Below are 22,509 nucleotides of genomic sequence, written 5' to 3'. Positions count from 1 at the left end.
TTTTTTTTGTTTGTTTGTTTGTTTGTTTTTTAATTTCCTAAAAAGTAGCAGTTTAGATCATAGGAGATTTCCGGCCGACAGCAAAAATGTATTTTGCCTATGTCACAATATGAGGTAAATCCGGCGCTGTACATGATACTGATTTTTGTTGCCAAATTGGTTTGAAACAGTTGTTGAATAAACAATTAACCTGAACTATTATGCCTGTCTATCTGTTCGAATGAGAGTTTTATTGATCACTGAGAGAGTATTGACTTGGTATGATGTTGGTTCAATATAAAATATATTAAAAAAATTAGGGCTGTCAATCAATTCAAATGTTTAATCTGATTAATCACATCCTTTGTCTGTGATTAATCGCGATTAATCGTACACTTCATGATATTAAGCATAGTCCATTTATCTTGTTTCAAATGTTTATTTTGTGATCTTTTGCTATATCCAGCAAAGTAAACCAAAAGATTGAAGGGTGATTCTCAAAAATCTATACTTTCTGCAAGCTTTTTTCAAGATAAATTTAGATGTCTTTCCAAAAAAGGACACTTAGAAACTCCAAAAGAAGAACCAAATGATATAAGGAGCCCATATAAGCGCATATGAAAGAACAAAAATCTGAATTTTATAGTATGTGTACAGTGCAACAGCAAAGAGCTTTTTTACATTTTAGAGAAGTCAAGTTGCGATACCGAACAGGACCACATTGAGATGCCAAAAAAAAAAAAAACTAAACCAACCGCCTGCTGACTGCATATATCTACTACAGTACACGGATCCATTCCGTATACCTAAACACAGCAACATAAACATGACAAATCAAAACATTATCATGAATGTGTGTGGAAACAACGTGAATGTACGGAAATGTCTGTGCCTGTGCATAAATACAATGTGCGATCACTCCCATATTCGCGCACTTGAACGTCATTGGCTATTGCAAAGCATAGCGTTATACAATCAGGCTTCAGTATTTCAGGAGAAAGGTGTTTCCCCAATGCGTCGAGATGGTCCTCACACAAGATCCAGGGGGCGAGGTTGGATCCAGATCCAACTCCTCCCACCTTACATATACCTAAACTTACCCGTCTCCACCCCCTGATACCTAAACCCACCCGTCTCCACCCCCTAGATGTGGATCCAACCCCACCCCCTGGATCTTTGTTCTGCAGTGAGGGGCTACTGAATGCGTCAGCTTCTGACGCGACGTTGAGAGACCGAATTGATAGGGAAACCGTATTTATGTAACATATGTAACGAATGTTTTACACCATATGAGTAGATAGAAATCAAATACATATTCAAAATAACGAACATGAACTAAAAATGTATTACCAGTACAGTGTACAAAAAAGTATATGTTAAATGATATTCAATGACATACAATAATCTCAGATCTGAGACCGAATGATTGTTGTGTTGTTGTTTTGACTTCAAGGTCATGATGCAAAACCAGCAAGATGATGCAGCATCCAAAGTGCATGTTTACATATAAACCATCAGTTATAAACTGTTAAATGTAATTATACATTAAAGACCACGATTTAAGCATATAAGTGAAGTGAAGTGACATGACATGTGGCCAAGTATGGTGACCTATACTCGGAATTACTGCTCTGCATTTATCCCATCCAAAGTGCACACACACAGCAGTGAACACACACACACCCAGAGCAGTGGGCAGCCATTTTTGCTGCGGCGCCCGGGGAGCAGTTGGGTGACTGAATCAACTATTTTTGCTTCTGCACCGTAAAATGGCTTGGTGGCAATGTCTGTAAATTCTAGAATGGCTGATATCACTTACAGAACATGTGTGGACTCCTAATCTGGCATAAAAGCAAAATAGTTTAAATTAATGTGTTCTAAAAACAAACAGATAATTTCGTACTTCCAGTGTGCAGTATTCTATGTTATATAGGTCATACCAAGGTCACTTCTGCCAGCTTCCCCCAGGGTTTGATGAGATCCTATTCAGAGGAACAGAATGATACAGAACACAAATCAAGAAAGACATCTTATCCTACTCTAAGAAACTACCTTTAAAATGATAATGTTCTTATTCTATCCTTCCCATATTTGACCCAGTAAAGGTGGTTTTCACCTGGTATAATGCAGGCTGCAAACTAGACCTTGATTGATGCAAACACATGATGATGCTGTGATTTCAATGAGCATGTTAACTATTATTTTTTAGACATTTTTACCTTTTCATATTCCTCAGGGACAATTTATGGCTACTTATGGCTACAAAATAAAAAGCTATTAAATATTTTCCACTGTTATCACATGGGAATAGGATACTTAACCAATTACTTACCAGTAATGGTTTATGTTTTCACACTGTAGATGTCAGAGTAGAACCTGGTATTAAACAGCCAATTCTAACAGCATATTCATAGGCTTTTCAGCAACATTTCAATACTAAACAATTATGAAGCATGAAGCAATTTATGAAAGAGGAAAAAATGTGAAACAATAATAACAAAAATTGTTTTGGCCAAAAATATTGTAACAACAACTTGCCATAATAAAAAATGAGACAAACATCTCATTCAAATCTTTTATTATTATTATTATTATTATATTAATCTTGTCTGAATGTATGCCAGCTGTTGTATTTTGTTCACTTGTTTACAAGACACAGAAATATAACATAGTTTGGAGGACAGACTTCATAAATAAATAAATATATAAAATATTCTAGCAATGAACAAGAAAGTCTGTAACCAACAGGCGAAACATCTCAATATCATAAAAAAAAATTTTGACATATTTTTGTTAGTTTAAAAAGTCATGATTTTAAAAACATGTCTTAAAAGTGCATGTACTTTTATATTGAAGGCATTTAGCAGATATTCTTTCTAAAAATGACTCATCATGGTTAATTGACTTACTGCTGAGTGCCACGTTGCTCCTGTTATTGTTGCTCAGTTCTCTGTCCATCTGAAATGAAGATGTTTATTTTCATGTGTTTCTCGGTCAAAGTTAATTATTAATGATTCTTACCAGTTCATAATGATTATAACATAATAGTTATCCACTAGAGGGCAGAGTGAATTGTGACATGACGCGATGGACGAGACACTGGGACCGATTGACTTTTAGAGATTTTGTAAGACCTTGTGGAAGTGATTCTTCTGAGGCAATATATGTTAATTAAAGACAGCATGTTTCTAGGAAGCACTGATATTTTTAAACAAAGTTGTACTAATAGGAATATTATAACAGGTGATACAGATACTTATAAAAGCTTATTGTGGAACAATGTATTTAGAAATATACATTGGAATAAAGCTGGGCGTATTTGTGAAATTTACTGTTTACATAAAGTAAAAAAGTTACATTTAAAATCACACATGGTATATATCCAGTCAAAAGTGTTAGAGAGATTTAATTTGGATATTGATTATCCCTCTGATTTTTGTTCAATGGAAAAAGAGTCTATTGTCCATCTGTTTTGTAATTGTGTATACACAAGGATTTTCTGGGTGGATATAGAAAATTTAATTAGGAGGAAAACAAATATTGTATTCAAGTTAAATAATTTTGATGTATGTATTATTCCAGTGAAAGTAATAATAATTTAGCTTTTCTTGTACAACTTTTTATTAGGCTATTTTGGGAAAATTTCACATGCATAAGAAGAAATGGTAAAGAACCAAGCCAAATTTCATTCATATTCAAGAAACTGGATTTACTGTTGACACTTTTACATTCATGTGACATTTACAGGTAATCCTGAAACAAAGCATTATTTCAAATGAACCCCCTTTGAGACTATAACTGTCACGATACGCTGCTGGAAGGAACGATGGAGACGTGGATAACATAAATGGTATTTAATAAGAGAATCACAGGGGTAAATCCACAACAGGAACAGGGGTAAACACACGTAATCCAACAAGTAGACTCGACAAAGAAGGAACGCACCGACTGGAACTAAATACATGACTTAACGAGGCAATTGGGAGGAACACAGGTGAACAGAATGACTAATTAAGAGACAACAAGGACAGGAACAGGAACGACCAAATAAGGGCACATGAGGGAGAAACTGGGTCACGGGGAGCACATGGGGAGCAAAACACAAAGACAGTCCAATCCTGATATTTGGCCCCCCCTCCCAGATCAGACGGAGGAAGGAGCCAGGGAGATGACAGGAGGGACTTGGAGCATGCGGCGCCAGGTGGGACCCAGGCCACATCCATGATACCGACCCATGGTGGAGCCGACGGAGGGAGGAGCCATGGAGGAGGAAGGGCTGACGACTCCAGGGGGCCAACCGACTGCGGCAGAGGAGCCCGAGGCAGAGAGCCAGGGCGACGGGGAGGATCTGGAGGGCCAAGGCAGAGCAGATGGCTCCGGCAACTGAGGCGGAGGCAGGGATCCAGAAGGCCGCGGTGGAGCCGGAGTGACAGAGGATTGAGGAGGAGCCGAAGGGATGGAGGAGCCTGACAGAGCCGGAGGGACGAAGGGACGAGGCGCAGCCGGAGGAGTGGAGTCCCGAGGCGACGGATGGCCGACAACAGACTAAGGCGGAGCCGGAGGGACGAGGGACCCCGGCGGAGCCAGTGGACTTATGGGCCACGGCGGAGAGGAGGGAGCTAGGAGCCATGGTGGAGCCGACGGGTCAACGGGCCGAGGCGGAGTCCGGGATTCAGAGGCTGGAGGTGGAGACAGGGGATCCCCCAGCCACGGTGACGATGGCGGATGGCAGACAGCCCACCATCTGTACGGTGTGAGCTCCACGGTGACGATGGCGGATGGCAGACCCGCAGAGCTCACACCGTGCAGATGGTGGGCTGAGGGCGAGCAGACAGGCTGCCAGACGACAGCGGTGGAGGAGGATTTGTAAGCCTCCGGCCTTTCAGGGCTGGTGTGCGCCACCCACACACCAAATTGTGACTCCCAATCTAAACTCAGGAACTGGAGCCCTCTCCGGGCTAAACTCAGGAACAGGAGCCCTTTCAGCCTTCCACATTCCCAGATCAATTAATTGTTCACCCTCAGCCACGGTGCAGGGTCCATGACGGTCCATGACGCTCTCCCCCGTGGCGAGCTCTGTAGCTGGCTCTCGCACCTGGTCTGACGTCACAGACTCAGGCTCCGGGACGATCCTCAGCACTGTCGCTCTCTTTGGAGATGGCTTGTCAGTCGCGGTGGGCTCTGGCTCTCTGTCATCGGTGGGCTTGGGCTTAAGCTCCGTGCAGCGGGGAGATGGTGGGCTGGGCTCTGGGTCTGGCTGTGTTCTGGATTGAAGATAGACGCTCTCCAGACACCGGATGATAGCTTCTCTCCAGCTTAGTCCGGTGGTGTCTGGGAGGTCGACGGAGCGGTGGTAATTAGCCCCGATCCAGAACATTGAGTAATGTTCATAAACATAAACGCCATTAAAATGGCAAGCTGGCTGAACTCAATCGCATACTCCAACAAGGAAAGGTCCTTGCGGGCTAGGGCGGTGAACTTGGCAGTGAGGGGATCCATTGGGAACACGGGGAAAAACAGAAAACAAACACTGTAAAAAACACGGAAAACAAACAAAGGGGAGACACGTAGTTAAACTGTTTTGGTCGAGTCTTCTGTCACGATACGCTGCTGGAAGGAACGATGGAGATGTGGATAACATAAACAGTATTTAATAAGAGAATCACAGGGGTAAATCCACAACAGGAACAGGGGTAAACACATATAATCCAACAAGTAGACTCGACAAAGAAGGAACGCACAGACTGGAACTAAATACATGACTTAATGAGGCAATTGGGAGGAACACAGGTGAACAGAATGACTAATTAAGAGACAACGATGGGCCACGGCAGAGAGGAGGGAGCTAGGAGCCATGGTGGAGCCGCTGGGTCAACGGGCCGAGGCGGAGTCCGGGATTCAGAGGCTGGAGGTGGAGACAGGGGATCCCCCAGCCACGGTGACGATGGCGGATGGCAGACAGCCCACCATCTGTACGGTGTGAGCTCCACGGTGACGATGGCGGATGGCAGACCCGCAGAGCTCACACCGTGCAGATGGTGGGCTGAGGGCGAGCAGACAGGCTGCCAGACGACAGCGGTGGAGGAGGATTTGTAAGCCTCCGGCCTTTCAGGGCTGGTGTGCGCCACCCACACACCAAATTGTGACTCCCAATCTAAACTCAGGAACTGGAGCCCTCTCCGGGCTAAACTCAGGAACAGGAGCCCTTTCAGCCTTCCACATTCCCAGATCAATTAATTGTTCACCCTCAGCCACGGTGCAGGGTCCATGACGGTCCATGACGCTCTCCCCCGTGGCGAGCTCTGTAGCTGGCTCTCGCACCTGGTCTGACGTCACAGACTCAGGCTCCGGGACGATCCTCAGCACTGTCGCTCTCTTTGGAGATGGCTTGTCAGTCGCGGTGGGCTCTGGCTCTCTGTCATCGGTGGGCTTGGGCTTAAGCTCCGTGCAGCGGGGAGATGGTGGGCTGGGCTCTGGGTCTGGCTGTGTTCTGGATTGAAGATAGACGCTCTCCAGACACCGGATGATAGCTTCTCTCCAGCTTAGTCCGGTGGTGTCTGGGAGGTCGACGGAGCGGTGGTAATTAGCCCCGATCCAGAACATTGAGTAATGTTCATAAACATAAACGCCATTAAAATGGCAAGCTGGCTGAACTCAATCGCATACTCCAACAAGGAAAGGTCCTTGCGGGCTAGGGCGGTGAACTTGGCAGTGAGGGGATCCATTGGGAACACGGGGAAAAACAGAAAACAAACACTGTAAAAAACACGGAAAACAAACAAAGGGGAGACACGTAGTTAAACTGTTTTGGTCGAGTCTTCTGTCACGATACGCTGCTGGAAGGAACGATGGAGATGTGGATAACATAAACAGTATTTAATAAGAGAATCACAGGGGTAAATCCACAACAGGAACAGGGGTAAACACATATAATCCAACAAGTAGACTCGACAAAGAAGGAACGCACAGACTGGAACTAAATACATGACTTAATGAGGCAATTGGGAGGAACACAGGTGAACAGAATGACTAATTAAGAGACAACGAGGACAAGAACAGGAACGACCAAATAAGGGCACATGAGGGAGAAACTGGGTCACGGGGAGCACATGGGGAGCAAAACACAACAAAGACAGTCCAATCCTGACAATAACCTCCGCAAACATTAAGCTATACTCTGAACAAATTTTGTTGATGGTATAACGTCATTAAAAAACATACAAAAGTAGACATGCAGTATAAATGGTTTTATTAATTATATGTCTAATTAACCTGTTAAGACACTTACAAGCAGTGGACACAATAAATGTGCATGGTTGATATATTTTATATTTTGTAGTGAAAATAAACATTGTCATATCAGATTATAGGCTATAGTATGTACAAGTACAACAACAAAACAAAACAAAACAACCTGAACAAAAACCTGTTCCTGTTGTATTTTGCCATTTGTGCGAGTGACCCGCTGATCTGCTCAGTACTTTGTGTCTCTAGGTTAAAAGCAGATGGGGGATTGTTAGTCTGTTCTCTCCCTCCACCACCTCTTTAATCCTCTCTTGTAAGAGGAGGTGATCTCCAGGTGAGACAAGGCAATCCTACTGCCATGAAGGACAGAGATGGCTGCCTAGCTGCGTCCGATCTAGAGAGAAGTGCAGATTTACCATTTGACAGTGGGTATAGATATATACATGTCTGTTAATTAAACAAATTTACTTGCTTCTTTGTAAGCATACAATTATGTTTTTGCACTGTGTACCTACACAGCTATGTTTTCCCTGTGGTTTTTTTACACAAAAACTAATACAATGAGAAACTATTCCAGATTGTATCATACCAGCCTATGAAAAATAATAAATTTTATTTTCCCACACTGATTTTAAAGCCTTTTCAGCCACAGATACATCTTCTAAACTCACAATAACTGCATATAGTTGGCTGATGTTCAACATGACCTAGAAAGTTTGATTGAGCAGCTTTAACATCTCATTGCTGTGTACAAATGAGACCCCCTCCTCCCACTCTGTTTTAGAAGCATAAGACACTTTTGGTATGGATTAACTCATATTAGCTTAGCTTTAGCAGACTGAATTAGTTTATACTAATGCGCACCGCCTTAGATACAGAGATCACTCCCAAACAGTAGGAGAATTGTGTCATTTCTGTTATGACCTCTGACTGGAGCATAAAATCCCTGTCAATATGGCATAACTATATCCAAGTATGGTTCATCTTGATCCATGAGACTGTTCTAATTTTCATGTTGTTTTTACATAATATATCTACATTTTTTTGTGTATACTTTATCTTGTTTTATCTTGATATTTCATTCTCTCTACAAACTGACCTTTTTAAAACTAACAAATGGTGTGAGATATAATGTGAAGGACTGTTTGTGAAATGAAAAGATTTTAAATGGTCACCTGGGCTAGTGTAGGTGATCTCTGTATTTCATCACAAAGTACAAAGAAGGAATTAATGTGAAAGGTAATGCTCATTAAAGCAGGTCTAAGAGAGACTGGCACACTGCAGAAATGAGGCGAGTGCAGCAGAGTGCAACTCATGAAGGTAAGATGTTTCAACTTACGAATGGCATTTTAACAAAGCAACTTCATAACCTGAAGTTACCCGGCAAGAGCATTGTAGATTTCAACAAAAATCAGGAGCAGGACAGAACTGTGGACAAATAATGATTCATATTTGATGATGTCATAATATCATATTTCAACGGAATTTGTGACACGAGATTATTGCCTTTTACTTGCATTCAAAGTAAATCACTACATCATAAATTGTACTTATTATTTATCAGCTTTATTCCTGCATAAACGGTATGACATGCTCAATAATGAACAAAATCTTGCTTTTCTCTTTAAAGTAGGATTAAAACCCCACATACTTATAATTTTGCCTAATTTTGTGCCGTTATCACACAGTGCCAGAGCAGTGAGCATATGCAAAATGTGATAGCTCAGGATGAATTGCTGAGTGAACGTACTCTAGTAAAGACAGAAAGCATGTGGCAGGAACATAATGACAAACTTTTTGACTCTCAATACATTCTAACAGCAGATCCTTCTGAATCAATTGTTTAGAAAATTAAAAAAGGTATATTTGACTAAATGATTATGCTAAATTAAAAATAGGCAAATTGCTAATATTTCAAATCAGTAAGTAAAATGATTTCAAATCATATGATTGATTGTGTCAATAGATAGACATTAGCCCCTTTCTTTGGTATTTGTTAGCACATTAGCACATTAGCCATTGGTCTATAAACAACAGGAGGAAGTTTTAGTGCATCCTGCTAGCCTCAGCATTTTGTACACTCCATGCTGAGCTGTTAGATCTCACATTTTTGCTCCTCTCATCGTATCACCATTTATGTTTAGACAACAGAGCCCGATGGCCATGCGTTTACTAGCGCTCTGCATCTACCTAAATATAGTCAGCCCTAAAGCTTCTTAGTGGGAGAACCCTCTTATAAGTTCCTTTCCTTGAATAGTAGCTGAGTACAGACCACACAAATATACTTAAGTGAAAATCCCTTGCAGGTATTTAATTCTAAATGAGTAATTACTGGGTTGTCAGTGTATCTTGGTCTACAGGTGCATGCGTCTTAGTGGCTCATTTGCGCCTTGGCTTCGAAGCGGGTCGCACACAAACGCACTGGCAGTAGCATCTTCTAGCCTGATACTGCAGAGCTTCCGGAGCTTTCCATTTCTCTAGGGCGACTAACCCGACACAGCCACCACAATGTGTGACATGGGGGGACTCGACAACTTGGTGGCCAACACGGCCTACCTAAAAGCCCAAGGGGGTGATGACAAGGAAATGAAGAAACGTCGCCGAAGTCTCTCTCTACCCAAGCCAGAACAATGTGCGGCACTCAGGTCGACTCTGGACACGGACTTTGAATCCCTCTGCGAAAAGCAACCTATTGGAAAGAGGTTTTTTCGCCAGTACCTGGATCAAGCGGGGCCAGAGTGCAGTGCTGCTGTAGAATTTCTGGATGATCTGAATGATTGGGAATTGTCAGAGGCCGCTGCCAAAGACAAGGCCCGTACAAATATCATCAATAAGTTCTGCAAAGATGGCTCCAAGAGCTCCCTCACCTTCCTGACTGGAGATGTAGCAACCAAGTGCAAGGCGGTTACTGACAAAGATTTCGAGGAGGTGATGGGACAGGTGAAGCAGGCCACTAAAGAGTTCCTAAAAGGCAAGCCGTTTACAGATTACCAGACAAACGAATTCTTTGACAAGTTTTTGCAGTGGAAAGAGTACGAGAAACAGCCAATCACTGAAAAGTACTTTTATGAATTCAGGACACTTGGAAAGGGCGGATTCGGAGAGGTAGGTTTTTTTTTTTCGCGAAGTGCAATCTATTAGCATATAATTTAAATGGTCAGCCTTAACTAGGAGGTGCTAAAAATTCCAAGTACATGTCTTAAATCAAAAATATCATGATGTAGTCTCTCAAACTTAACCATGTCAATCCTATACACTTCCAGGTGTGTGCAGTGCAGGTTAAGAACACCGGCCAGATGTATGCCTGCAAGAAGCTCTGCAAGAAGCGCCTCAAGAAGAAACATGGTGAGAAAATGGCCCTGCTAGAGAAGATCTTGGAGAAGGTCAACAGTCTGTTCATTGTCAGCCTGGCCTATGCTTACGACACTAAGACCCATCTCTGTCTGGTCATGAGCTTGATGAATGGAGGTGACCTCAAGTATCACATCTATAACACTGGTGAGAAGGGTATCGAAATGGATCGGATCATCTATTATACAGCTCAGATTACAACCGGGATGCTTCACCTGCATGACATGGACATTGTGTACCGTGACATGAAGCCAGAGAATGTGCTGTTAGATAGCCAAGGCCAGTGCCGTCTTTCAGATCTTGGTCTCGCTGTGGAGATTCCTGTTGGAAAGACCATCACCCAGAAGGTGAGTTGATCGCATCTATGCTGTGATCAGTAACGTTAAAGGCACCGGATAACAACTTGTATGAGATAAATAGCATGGAAAGTAATTCTCAAACTACTAAAGTAGATGAACAACTTCAACAGTAAAACCAAAATTACAGACTTCCTAAAACTCCATATGTTATTTGGGGATTTTATTCAACACCAATCCATAATTATGCTGTATATATATGTTATTGAAACTAGATTGGACTAGTGTAAAAATGAAGTATCTAATAAACCTTAATGGACTATTCATTAGCTAAGTTGGGCCGCACACTGACACATACCTATGAGCTACATTACTGTGAGAAAACAGAAACACTTCACATCATAAATTGAACACAATCAGCTAATTCAATACACAATTAATTAATAGACTTTTCTGCTTTTTGCAATTATAGTTATTATTTAAGTCATTTTTTTAATTAGCCAATCAACTTGCAGAACACTTGGATTCCATTACAGACAGTGGTCCTCAGAACACAGTTTGAGATCACTGGTCTAGTTAAAGTCTTTGTTTACTTTATGTTTAGCAGTCCTAGTATGCCGCCAGGACTTTAGAGATTTTCAGTAACACTGTTAGGGACCATAGATTGTTCGTCTTTTACAAAGTAAATCGGGATTACGGCCGTGTTAGCGTGGTATTCTTTGCCTGTTATATAATTCCTGGTGATCTTCATCAACCTGAGTACAGCTACATCAGTGAACAGACCCAAAGACTGCATGAAGAAGTGATACAAGGATCAGTGAGCTGCAGTGTCCTTACCTGCACCATTGGCTCATCGTCTCTTTAAGCTTTTGCATTGGTAGGCCACAGATAATTGTGATTAGGAGGATTCTTCATAAAAAAATTTTTTTAATTATATTTATTTTCACTCAGTTATATCAGTATTCATTTCATGATATGCTCTGCATTAAAACACTGCTGTAGCTAAGATAAGGTTACGTCGTTACTTCAGGGCCCACAAGTGCTTCACCTTTACCCAAGAGGCGCAATAATCACAACTGGGTCTCTATCTCACTACAATAAACAGTGTTATACAAAACAGCATGAAATCTATAGCTATTGTGAAGTTTATTAATGTAGTGCAGCATTATGGATAGTAAAATGCCAGTACACCATTAGCAACTAGGAAGCTTGATGAAATTCACTGATGAAATTATGATTGATGAAACACCGTTTTTCTTTTTTTGGTCGAGATTTACGGAAGTAAATTGAAAGCTCGTTCAAGGAATTATGCCATAGGTAACAAAAATGATCAATTAAATTACAGCAAAACACAAATTAGGTTAATTGAACCTTTAACTTATTCCCAGATGGTGTTTTAGAAGGTAGTTATCTAACTAAATGGCTTAAAGTGTTAGAAGCTACATTTGTAATGACAAATGGCATTTGTAAAGATACATTGTACATGTAACAGAGGGAATATACTACCTTCATTGTGTTGTCCCTCAACTTTACATTGTTTTTGTTTTGTTTGGTATTCAAATTTTCTTATCATATATCTTCTTATCAAGCTTACTCTGGTGGAAAAATACTCAGTGTTGCCCCTCATGACTTGTTCATTTTTGATATATTGTCAAGTGTCAAAATGAAACAACTTTCATGCAGTGACCCTAAGCTTATTATCCCGTGCCCTTCTTGAGTCCTCAATGCAGGTTGAAGCCCAAGCTGAACCACCGGGGGTTTGGTTGGCTTTACACTCCTGATCCTCTTAGGCAGAATTACACAAATCTGTCTCTGATCAGATAGCCAAAGCTTGGGGACGCGCTACATTTTATATTTGTCGCATGAATTTTATATGTTTAAAGGCTCTGGGTTTATCACTGCTCTTTGCTGTCATTTTCTTGTCTTTCTTGAACACTTTATTGACTGTTCTTGAAGCCTTGATCTTCTTGACATCTCACAACTTTAAAGCCATGACCCAGCAGTTTGATTTATGTAACTACACTTTATGCACAAATTATAGCTTCAGTGGTCTGAAGGTCTAGGTCATTCTAGTTTAGGTAATCGAATTATGTTAGTCTGGCACAATGACCGTGCATCTTTTCCCATGTAATCACTACATTTTAGCTTGACTGAGCCTAACCCTGCTGATTACTATATCTTTATTTTCCTCTTGAAGTATAAACTGCCAGCAAATGTCCTGCTTAAGGATAGATTATTTAGCCAAAAAACAATGCTTTTATCTTAGTTATTCAGTATGATAGTGTTGTTGTAACTATTATCACGCCTTAAATCCCATACATGGATTTTTAAGCACCCATAGTGGTCTGTCTTAAAGCCATGCAAGTAAATTGAAGAGCTCTGCTGTTAGATTAGCCATATAGTTATTAATGAATGACTCTAAGTGAAAGCATATCTTTGTACACAAAGGTGCACATGTGCATTTGAGCCTAAGAATGGATGTCTTTATATAACCAGACTGTCCACTTCATCACAGTGGATCGGCACATGACTTCTGACAGGTAGTAGAGGATTACAATTAAGCTTCTTCTTTCTGGCAAAGAGAGGAAATGAGGTACAAGCAATAGATAGGGTAACACTTACATAAAATGCTCTACTACTACAATGCTGTTACCTTAATAAACTCCTCTGACAAGCAGATATGCTCCTCAAACCATGACAGTTTCATACAAAGGGGTGGGTTTGCATCTTATTTAAACAGATTCCTACAGGAAATTATAATATTAAAAAAGTTCAGTCTGAACTTTTGTCCCTCAAACCCTTTGGTTCTCTTTTCACAGGCTGGAACGGGTGCATATATGGCACCTGAAATCCTCACTGAAACCCCATACAGGGCATCAGTGGATTGGTGGGCTCTTGGTTGCAGTATCTATGAAATGGTAGCTGGCTACACCCCGTTCAAAGGCCCTGAAGCCAAGAAGGAGAAGGTGGAGAAAGAGGAGGTACAGAGGCGCATCATTAACGAGGAACCTAAGTTTGAGCACAAGAACTTTGACGCCACCACCATAGACATAATCAAGCAGTTCCTCAAGAAGAAGATTGATGAACGTCTTGGTTGCAAGTAAGTCCTTCTATCCCTCTTAACCTCCTGATCCTTCAGTGTGATCGGAGGTGCTAAAGCAGGATATGTGGACCCTAACCTGCTTGAAATCCTTTACCACAATATTCTTCAATAGTGTCCTACAGGTCAAAGCTATTGTATCAGATTTGTATGCCTTGGCAAAGATGATTTTCTAGGTCTAAAATCCTATATGGTCAACCTATATCTCTTCTTTTGGGCCTAATTATAATGTAATAATGACCAAAAGCCTTAGTTTTCTTGAACCAGATAATGGCAATATTGTGAAATGCATCAAACTCCTTTTTCCCAAATGACCAGAGTGTATAATTGTTACTTGTACTATTTTCACAGGGGTGAGGATCCCAGGAAGCATGAGTGGTTCAAGTCCATCAACTTTGCTCGTTTGGAGGCTGGCCTTATCGATCCACCCTGGGTGCCCAAACCCAACGTTGTCTACGCAAAGGATACAGGTGACATTGCTGAGTTCTCTGAAATCAAGGGTATTGAGTTTGACACAAAGGATGAAAAGTTCTTCAAGGAGTTTAGCACAGGTGCTGTGCCCATTGCCTGGCAAAAGGAGATGATTGACACTGGACTCTTTGACGAGCTCAACGACCCCAACCGGAAAGAATCATCCAGTGGTTCAGATGATGATAAGAAATCGGGCACTTGCACACTTCTGTGAGAGGACCAATCCAGCCACCCAGCCCAGAATTCACCAGCAAATGCTTTCAGTGGCATCACTAAGATGAATGAAACTGTGCTCTGTGTCGAAGAAGAGTGGACCGTGACAAAAGAGATGGGACGTTAGTCCATTGTAGCATAGACGGAGACTCTTATTGCTTCAGTTGCACAGCCACATGGTCTGAGAAACATTCTAGACCATCCATGATGTGGTGGACTGAGCTTTGGACCAGTCAGGGAAGTTCTTCTCTGCAGTTCCTTTATGTCTCATGAAGTAGTCATCCCTCTATCCAACAGGGGGTGCACGTAAAAGTACTATTCCCTATTGAGAAGATGCTAGAAGAGTAGAAGACTACAGGCCACCTAAAGATTGTGATGTAGCAATAGCGACTCAATGTAATCGGCAGCAGTTTGTGATCAGAAGGCAGAGATGCGTGGATATGCAAATTGGAGTCATTCCCAAGAAGCAGCGGCTTGCGTTTCAAACATCTCCTGCCTTGCCAAATCACAGTTTATTTGTGGATTAGTTCACTGTGTACTAGTACACAATTGGCATCTATTGTACACATACTCTTTGTAAGACTTTAAGAAGCTACTGAAGGTCAGGCCCAGACGGAATCTGCAGAATTCGTTCTCGTTTTTTTAAATTCGGAATTCTGTGGCATGTTTTACAAGCTAAATTAAATGAGCTAGAGTTCCTCTATCCACCAATCGATTTTCCGAACCATTAGTCCTAGGGTTGCTTGAGCCTGTCCCGGCATCTCAAGCTGTAGACAGGGAAAGACCCTGGAGAGATGGTTAGTCCATCACAGGGTCAAATTTGTGAAAATGTGTAACAAAATAATTGTAAAGAATGCAAAAATGTTGTAATGGTGGGTGTTCCAATTGCACAGATTCCATGTGGGCCTGCTTGTTGTGACACAGGTAAACATCTACATGCTAACAAAGTGCATTTGAATGAATTGTGTAATTGCTCAACAGAGCTCCAATGATCTCTGTTGTAGAGAGTGTCACACAAATTGTTAACTCATGACCTCCATGCTTGTGATCTTTGATAGCAGGGCTTTTCGGATTCTGCCCCTTGTGTGTATAAATATGTACATATAATTATGAATGAATAAATCAACATATATTATTAGCTCTGAAATGAAGTCAGAGCTTGATTGTTTAGCATTTAAAGGTAATTCCATTTGTGTTTTGTTATCATATCCCATCATAACAGAGTGGTAAATATGTACACAGCAGACAGCCTTCCTTTACAGATAAGTTCAGCTGAAAGAGGTCAGTCCTCAAGGGCACAAATAGAGGGCTTTGGCACTGATTCGTCTACTAAATCCTCACCAGTTGCGCTATGTAACCAAGGTGGAGGTTATGCCCTCTTCCAGTCTTCCGCGGTGATGCTTCTATGATGCTGAGCAAGAGCAAACAATTGTTATTGTGACATAAAATGGACCAAACTACCTGTCTACAAATGAATGATTTGTTCTGTGTCTTTTGAGTTTTTACTGTTTGAGGTAAGTAATAATGATTGAATGTAATTGTACATAAGGTTTGAGAATGATTCTAAATAGAAATTTCAGATATTCAACAGGGGCATGGATTCAAAATGGGTCAATAAAATGTTTCTTTCTTTTACAGATTTATTTCTTAGCTTTTCCCCCCCCATAACACTGGTGCTTGGTGCTAATTCGGTTTCAAATCAGCAAATTTAATGGAGTTATGTGTTCCTGAGATAATTAAATCTGAAGTTTAATCTCTCACGTAATGAAACTTCAACCACATGCTGGTGCGTTCTTAAAACAATCTGTGCAAGAGTCAAAGCCTAAAAATATTCCCCAGATTAAGGAGTCAAATCACAGACCGCCTGAAAAGTTCTGGGCTGAATTCAGAACACCACACTTATCTTGTAAGGCGATAATCTGGTTTATACTCGCGTACTTAAATCAACCTCTAATACTTGTAACCTCCAGTCTGATTTGCTGAACCAAGACAAGTCACTCTCACCAGATTTACCAATTTATGATCTCCTCTGAGAGCATAGAAATACCAGTCTGGTTCAGCACACATGAATGAATCTGCTTCCTGCGTTCAAAGACTGTTACATCACTTCTGAGCTTTATTAGGCAGTGTACATGTAGAGATGGTGTGCATATTACTATGCAGGTCTGCTTATGATTGAGTTTTGATGGAGTAGTAGCAAGTCAGAAAAGTCTTCAGATGGTAAAGCTAAAGACCCTGTTAAGCCAAACAGATCCCATTCCTCCTTATGTGAACCAATATCCACTAATGCAGAAAATAAGCTTATGTGTGTAAGAAGCAGTGTTAGCGAGAGTCTCCTTACTCCTTTCACATCTAGAGGTAAAAATAATTGGTGTGTTATTAAAACATGTTGGGAGTTTTGATTTTGGGCGTGTTTGTCAGTAGCCAGGAGTTCTCACACTTTTAACACCAAAGACCCCAAAATATGATAATACATTTGAATATTTCCTGAAATATAATAGCAGCTATATATTTTAATAATGCTTTGTGAAAAACATCGTTTACAAAATTAAATAACTGGGTCCTATATATATTTATCTATTTTTCTATTATAATTTATATTGTCACAGACCAAAACAAATGACTATATTATCTGTAAATTACATGGCAGTGTATGTTTTTTTTTTTTCTGTATAGACCTTTTAAAATACAAACCAGATCAGTTTTTTAAATTACGGTTTAAAACGGAACTGCAAAATCAAGCTGTTATAATAATGATAATCTTTTAAAAATTAAGTGTGTGCTAAAATAGATGACTGCATCAATTACCTGAAACATTGGCCAGCTTAAAAGACCATCTATGTACAGACTGAAGCAGATTCCCATGTCTGTGACTAAATGTGGTCAACTAATCAGTTGACGCAAACTGCTGATTTATTGATAGCTGTTGGCAGGAACAGACAGTGCTATGTTTGGTTGAGCGCTGTGACATGTTTAAGTTAAACGAATATGACATATGGCACCGAACACATGATTCAGTGTAGTAGGAGAATGAGTTCAAACCTGAATACAAAAAATGCTACTCAACACAACTGTAATTTGGAAGAAAAAAAAAAAGTTGCTGTTAGACAACATTATATCCTAACGCCATCCTGTGGAACATTCAGGATATTACAGACAATCTACAACCACCACTTATTTGTTTTCTTTTTATTGTTCAAAATAGCATTTGTACCAAGATGTTAAATGGCTCTTAAGGCATCTGCATGAACTAGGATCCATGCAGAGGTTTTAAAAATCATTTAGGTTACAAATGTGGCTCTTTACGTATTTCATATTTCAAAAATGTGTCAAATAATGCCACTGTTTTGTTTTGTTTTACATAAATCTTTTAGCAATATGACAATACGATCATTAAATATATTCACACAGAGCAACACAAACACAAAAACACCAACTAAGGATTTAGATAGCGACTAACCCGTCTCATCAATCACAATGTAAACAAAATCCCTTTAAGAGTACAACGTAATGAGGTTAAAGAATTCAAAACATCTAGGGAATGCGAGGCCCAGGGTTAAAATACAATTAGGCGGTGCTAGACAGAAGACTAAACAGGGATCCTGTGAAGACAAGGTGAGTGGGATTCATTAACAGAAATCAATCAGTCATGCCTGTCTGTGGAGAGTTAAATTAAGTCCTTGAGACCTGCTGAGGACCAGCAGGACATACAGTGGGGGTTTAAAAGGAGGACAGGGACAACAGGGAGAAAAGTAGTGCAAGTTTCCCTTTAGCGTCCGTACCAGCAGCTGCTTTATTCGGTCACCAGGACCTGGAAGGTGATGCGACCGAGAAACTTGTCACGCTCGTCGTTGTTCTTGAGGTTGGAGCCCTCTACCTTGCACTCTACAATCAGCTCAGAGTTGTAGTCTTCCTTCTTAAGCAACAGCTTTACAGCAACCAGAGGCTGAACATAACCCTCCTATAGATGACCAGAGACAGAAAAACCAAGGTGAAAAAAGTGTACTTCACTATACAGACTTAAATTAAGATGTAATACTATATTGTCATTCTATATAGTATAATACTAGATCTACTATACGTCATCTCATTATATAATTAAGTCTTTAAAGGAATATTCTGGGTTTAATACAAGTTAAACTTAATCATAATATAATTACTAGTAAAACAGCTGTTTACATAATTTTTGCATAAGTCTATGGCATTGTATTAGGGCAACTATGTTTTAAAACTGGATACACAGAAAAGGCAAATTTGTTAACACATAGTTTTGTTATCTTATAACTATACTATTGAAATTTTGTGTCATTTATAAATTCGCCCCATTCACTTCCATTGTACATGCCTCACTGTAATCCACTGTAATTCTACTTTTTTTTTTTGAAGATATGAACAGACAAGTAGATTTTTTTTTTTTTGTGGTAATCAACGTTATGTTATAAATACTGACGATTGACCTTAAATGTTATTGAACCTGGAACATTCCTTTAAAGGAATAGTTAACCAAAAATGTAAAATTCAGTGAACATTTCCTCACCCTCAGGCCATCCAAGATATATGATATATGGTTATATGTACCATATATAGATATAGGTTTTGTTTCTTGAATGGAACAGATTTGGAGAAATATAGCATTACATCACTTGCTCACCAATGGATCCTCTTTCACTGGAGAAATCATGATGGTAATGGATTTGTTTATTACTTTTTGCTTCACAAGACATTAATTTATGGACTTTGTCTTGTGGGTTATTGTGATGTTTTTATCAGCTTTTTGGACTCTCATTCTGACGGCACCCATTCACTGCAGGGGATCTATTGGTGAGCAAGTGATGTGATGCTAAAATTTCTCTAAAACTGTTCCAATGAAGAAACAAAATCGCCTGCATCTTGGATGGCCTGAGGGTGAGTACATTTTCAGCAAATTTTCATTTTGGGGTGAACTATTCTAGTGCTGTCAAACGATTAATCGTGATTAATCGCATCCAAAATAAAAGTTTTGTTTGCATAATATATGTGTGTGTTCTGTGTATATATATTATGTATATATAAATACACACACATACAGTATATATTTTGAAAATATTTACATGTATTTACATGTCTATATGTATATTCATATAATTTATATCTTAAATAAATATATTTAATATATAAACATAACATACTTTTCTGAAACATATACATGCATGTGTGTGTATTTATATATACATAATAAATATACACAGCACACATACATATATTATGTAAACAAAAACTGTTATTTTGGATGCGATTAATCGTTTGACAGCACTAAACTATTCCTTTAAGCATGTTCGGAGCTCTATACTTACATGTGTTTTTTTCCCATAGTAAGGAAAGTACATCCTATCAATAGTCCCCTCATGGGGAAAATACTGCATCTGGAGAGGTTTCCCAATCTGAAGAGAAAGAAGAAAATACCATCAGACAACTGAAGACAGCAGGCTGTCACTTGGTGAGCGTGGATGATGCCGTTTGATGTAGTTCTAACAATAATATAAATCATCCATGACATATACAGTAGCTGCAGCCTAAAAATACATTTGGATGCAGAGCATAATGTATCCCAGCAGAGAACAGACAAAGCAGACTGCTGCTTTGGAGAAACCAAGTGCTAGAAGTCATGCTGCTGCTTTGCCATGCTAAATGAATTAGTATTTGTTCATTAGCCATCTTTCTTGATCAATAGTAGCGACTCATTAAGAAAATATTCAGATGGTAACCATTGTGATAATGGGCAACTGATTCTGATTAGGGATGCATGAGATATCAGTACCATATCGGCTAATATTACAGATATTTAATTGTGAAGCTCACTTTCTCAGCTTTTTTTTTTTAAAGCTGCCATCTAACGCTCAACGCCAATCAATAAAACACTAATAATTGAATAACACTGTAATCGAATCTTTAACAAATCACAAAATGACTATCCGTTTTTCACACAGTACATAATAACGTTGCCTAAATTCATGTGTAGCATTTGAAATGATTGATTTGAGTTTTTATTGGTTTATGTTTAGTTTATTTCATTTCAGTTTTGATTATATTAAATATATCAGGGTGCATCCCTAATTCTCACAAGTAGGGTTGGGCCGATAGACGATGCCATCGTCCATCGCCGATGGCTGACAGCCCCCCCCCCCATACCCCCCGCATTCCGCCGCATCCCAATTCCGTGTTCGAAATTAAGTGTACTACGGAAACCCTAAAGGGAATAAATAGCATACGAGATGGGAGGATAAAAAAATATATATTTCAATACTTTCTCTCACAATTATATCGTTGGGTAACTGCGGGCATCAGGGAGCCGCTACTAATATGCAGGGCATTGAAACCGCTTTCGAATGCGCGCTCTCATTTTACTTTCACTTTCGAGATTCGCAATCACACGGACTCTATACTACGGAGCGGCAGTACCTACCATACATTTTACAAGATTAGATATTTGTCAGTGGTGCTCAGTATCTGCAAATCATTCGCCATTGTCCTATGAGTCATCTCTCCTTACTCTGTGTATGTGGTAAGTGAACTTTCATGTACTGTAACAGTCTACCGCTAGCAAGCGGCTAACCATGTCCCTTTAGTGGCTCCGTAGAACACGTTATTTGTTTTCTGTGCCTTTCTGCATACAGATTCACGCTTCGGGCACACCCCCTAACCCCGCCCCCCGATGTCATCGTCCATCACGATGTTTCACTGTAGACATCGTCCGATGCCAATTTGGTAGACATCGCCCAACCCTACTCAAAAGATTGTGCTAAATATGTGTATGTTGTGGCTTTGCAGAAAATTTAAGGTAAGGAATGATAAAGCATATAAGAGACATGCTCGATCACGCTAGTAGCAAACGAGAGACCGGGAGAATGAGAGAGACCAGATATACAGTGATCTTACCCATCACTTTACAAAGGAGTTCAACTGGCAGCATGCAATTGAGACATGAGAGACAACGAAAAAGGGAGGGAGAAAAGAAAAAAACACCATTGAGAGAGGATGGACTAACAATTAGAAATCCAAGCAGGAAACACAACAACATATAAATCAAACCTTAAAGCTGAAATCCTGCAGAAACACTGGCAACTACAAACACCCAACACTGTTTTGCTGTTTTACAGAGCAATGAAACACCCCCAAAAGGGGAGGGCTGTGTGGGCACCAATCAGACCTTTGATTTGCTGGCATCTTACACTTTGATTGGCCATGTGATTTTTACCTTTATTATATCTTGTCATGAGCCCTCAGTGAGCAAACCAAACCCATAATAGCCAAAACAATAATGATAACGGAAAATGGTTAAGTAGACGAGAAAGTAATTGTTGGAGAATACTTAGCAGGCCAGGCATGGACCTTAAAGGAACACACCACTATTTTTGAAAATAGGCTCATTTTCCAACTCCCCTAGAGTTAAACAGTTGAGTTTTACCATTTTCGAATCCATTCAGCCGATCTCCAGGTCTGGCGGTAGCACTTTTAGCTGCCGGAAAATTAAAAGTTGCGATTTTCTAGGCCGATATGGCTAGGAACTATACTCTCATTCCGGAGTAATAATCAAGGAACTTTGCTGCCGTACCATCGGTGCAGCAGGCGCAATAATATTACGCAGCGCCTGAAAATATTCCTCAGCTGGGTAACTTCCAACGTGACCGGCACTAAAAGCTCATCTTCAATGTATTCCGGTTCAAACAGATACGGTTCAGGATCTGCACCAAAGTAAATATCTTTTGAATCGTCTCTCACAAATGTCTCCATGGTTGCAAAGCACGCTCCCTGTGCAAGCAGGTGGTCACGTTGGTTATGTTGACGGAAGTTAGCCTATTTTCAGGCGCTGCGTAA

General features: G+C 40.2%; 2 protein-coding genes across 2 annotated transcripts in view; one reads left to right on the top strand and one right to left on the bottom strand.

Annotated features, from left to right (window-relative positions):
* Positions 1-9,498: 9,498 nt before the first annotated feature.
* Positions 9,499-16,246, top strand: grk7a (G protein-coupled receptor kinase 7a). Its single transcript, XM_016502264.1, has 4 exons — positions 9,499-10,329; positions 10,488-10,922; positions 13,691-13,971; positions 14,323-16,246. The coding sequence occupies exons 1-4, from the start codon at positions 9,733-9,735 to the stop codon at positions 14,654-14,656; spliced, it is 1,647 nt and encodes a 548-aa protein (XP_016357750.1). The 5' UTR covers positions 9,499-9,732; the 3' UTR covers positions 14,657-16,246.
* Positions 16,247-17,806: 1,560 nt separating this feature from the next.
* atp1b3a (ATPase Na+/K+ transporting subunit beta 3a) overlaps positions 17,807-22,509 on the bottom strand; it is an 8,676-nt gene continuing 3,973 nt past the window's right edge. The window contains exons 6-7 of the mRNA XM_016502265.1: positions 19,989-20,075; positions 17,807-18,616 (exon numbers count right to left, since the gene is read on the bottom strand). Of these exons, the coding sequence (XP_016357751.1) occupies positions 18,449-18,616; positions 19,989-20,075 (255 nt within the window). The 3' untranslated portion in view covers positions 17,807-18,448. The remainder of the gene's footprint in view (positions 18,617-19,988; positions 20,076-22,509) is intronic.

Source organism: Sinocyclocheilus anshuiensis, unplaced genomic scaffold (genome assembly GCF_001515605.1).
Source record: "Sinocyclocheilus anshuiensis isolate Anshui unplaced genomic scaffold, SAMN03320099.WGS_v1.1 scaffold718, whole genome shotgun sequence".
Taxonomy (NCBI): Eukaryota; Metazoa; Chordata; class Actinopteri; order Cypriniformes; family Cyprinidae; genus Sinocyclocheilus; species Sinocyclocheilus anshuiensis.
This window is presented reverse-complemented; position numbering and strand designations above follow the sequence as displayed.

What these genes read in the sequence shown, in the direction of transcription:
- grk7a (XM_016502264.1), top strand. Translation starts at nt 9,733, where the DNA reads ATGTGTGACATGGGGGGACTCGACAACTTGGTGGCCAACACGGCCTAC. An exon ending in GAAAGGGCGGATTCGGAGAG is followed by an intron (nt 10,330 to 10,487) that starts GTAGGTTTTTTT and finishes ATACACTTCCAG; the next exon opens with GTGTGTGCAGTGCAGGTTAA. An exon ending in GAAAGACCATCACCCAGAAG is followed by an intron (nt 10,923 to 13,690) that starts GTGAGTTGATCG and finishes CTCTTTTCACAG; the next exon opens with GCTGGAACGGGTGCATATAT.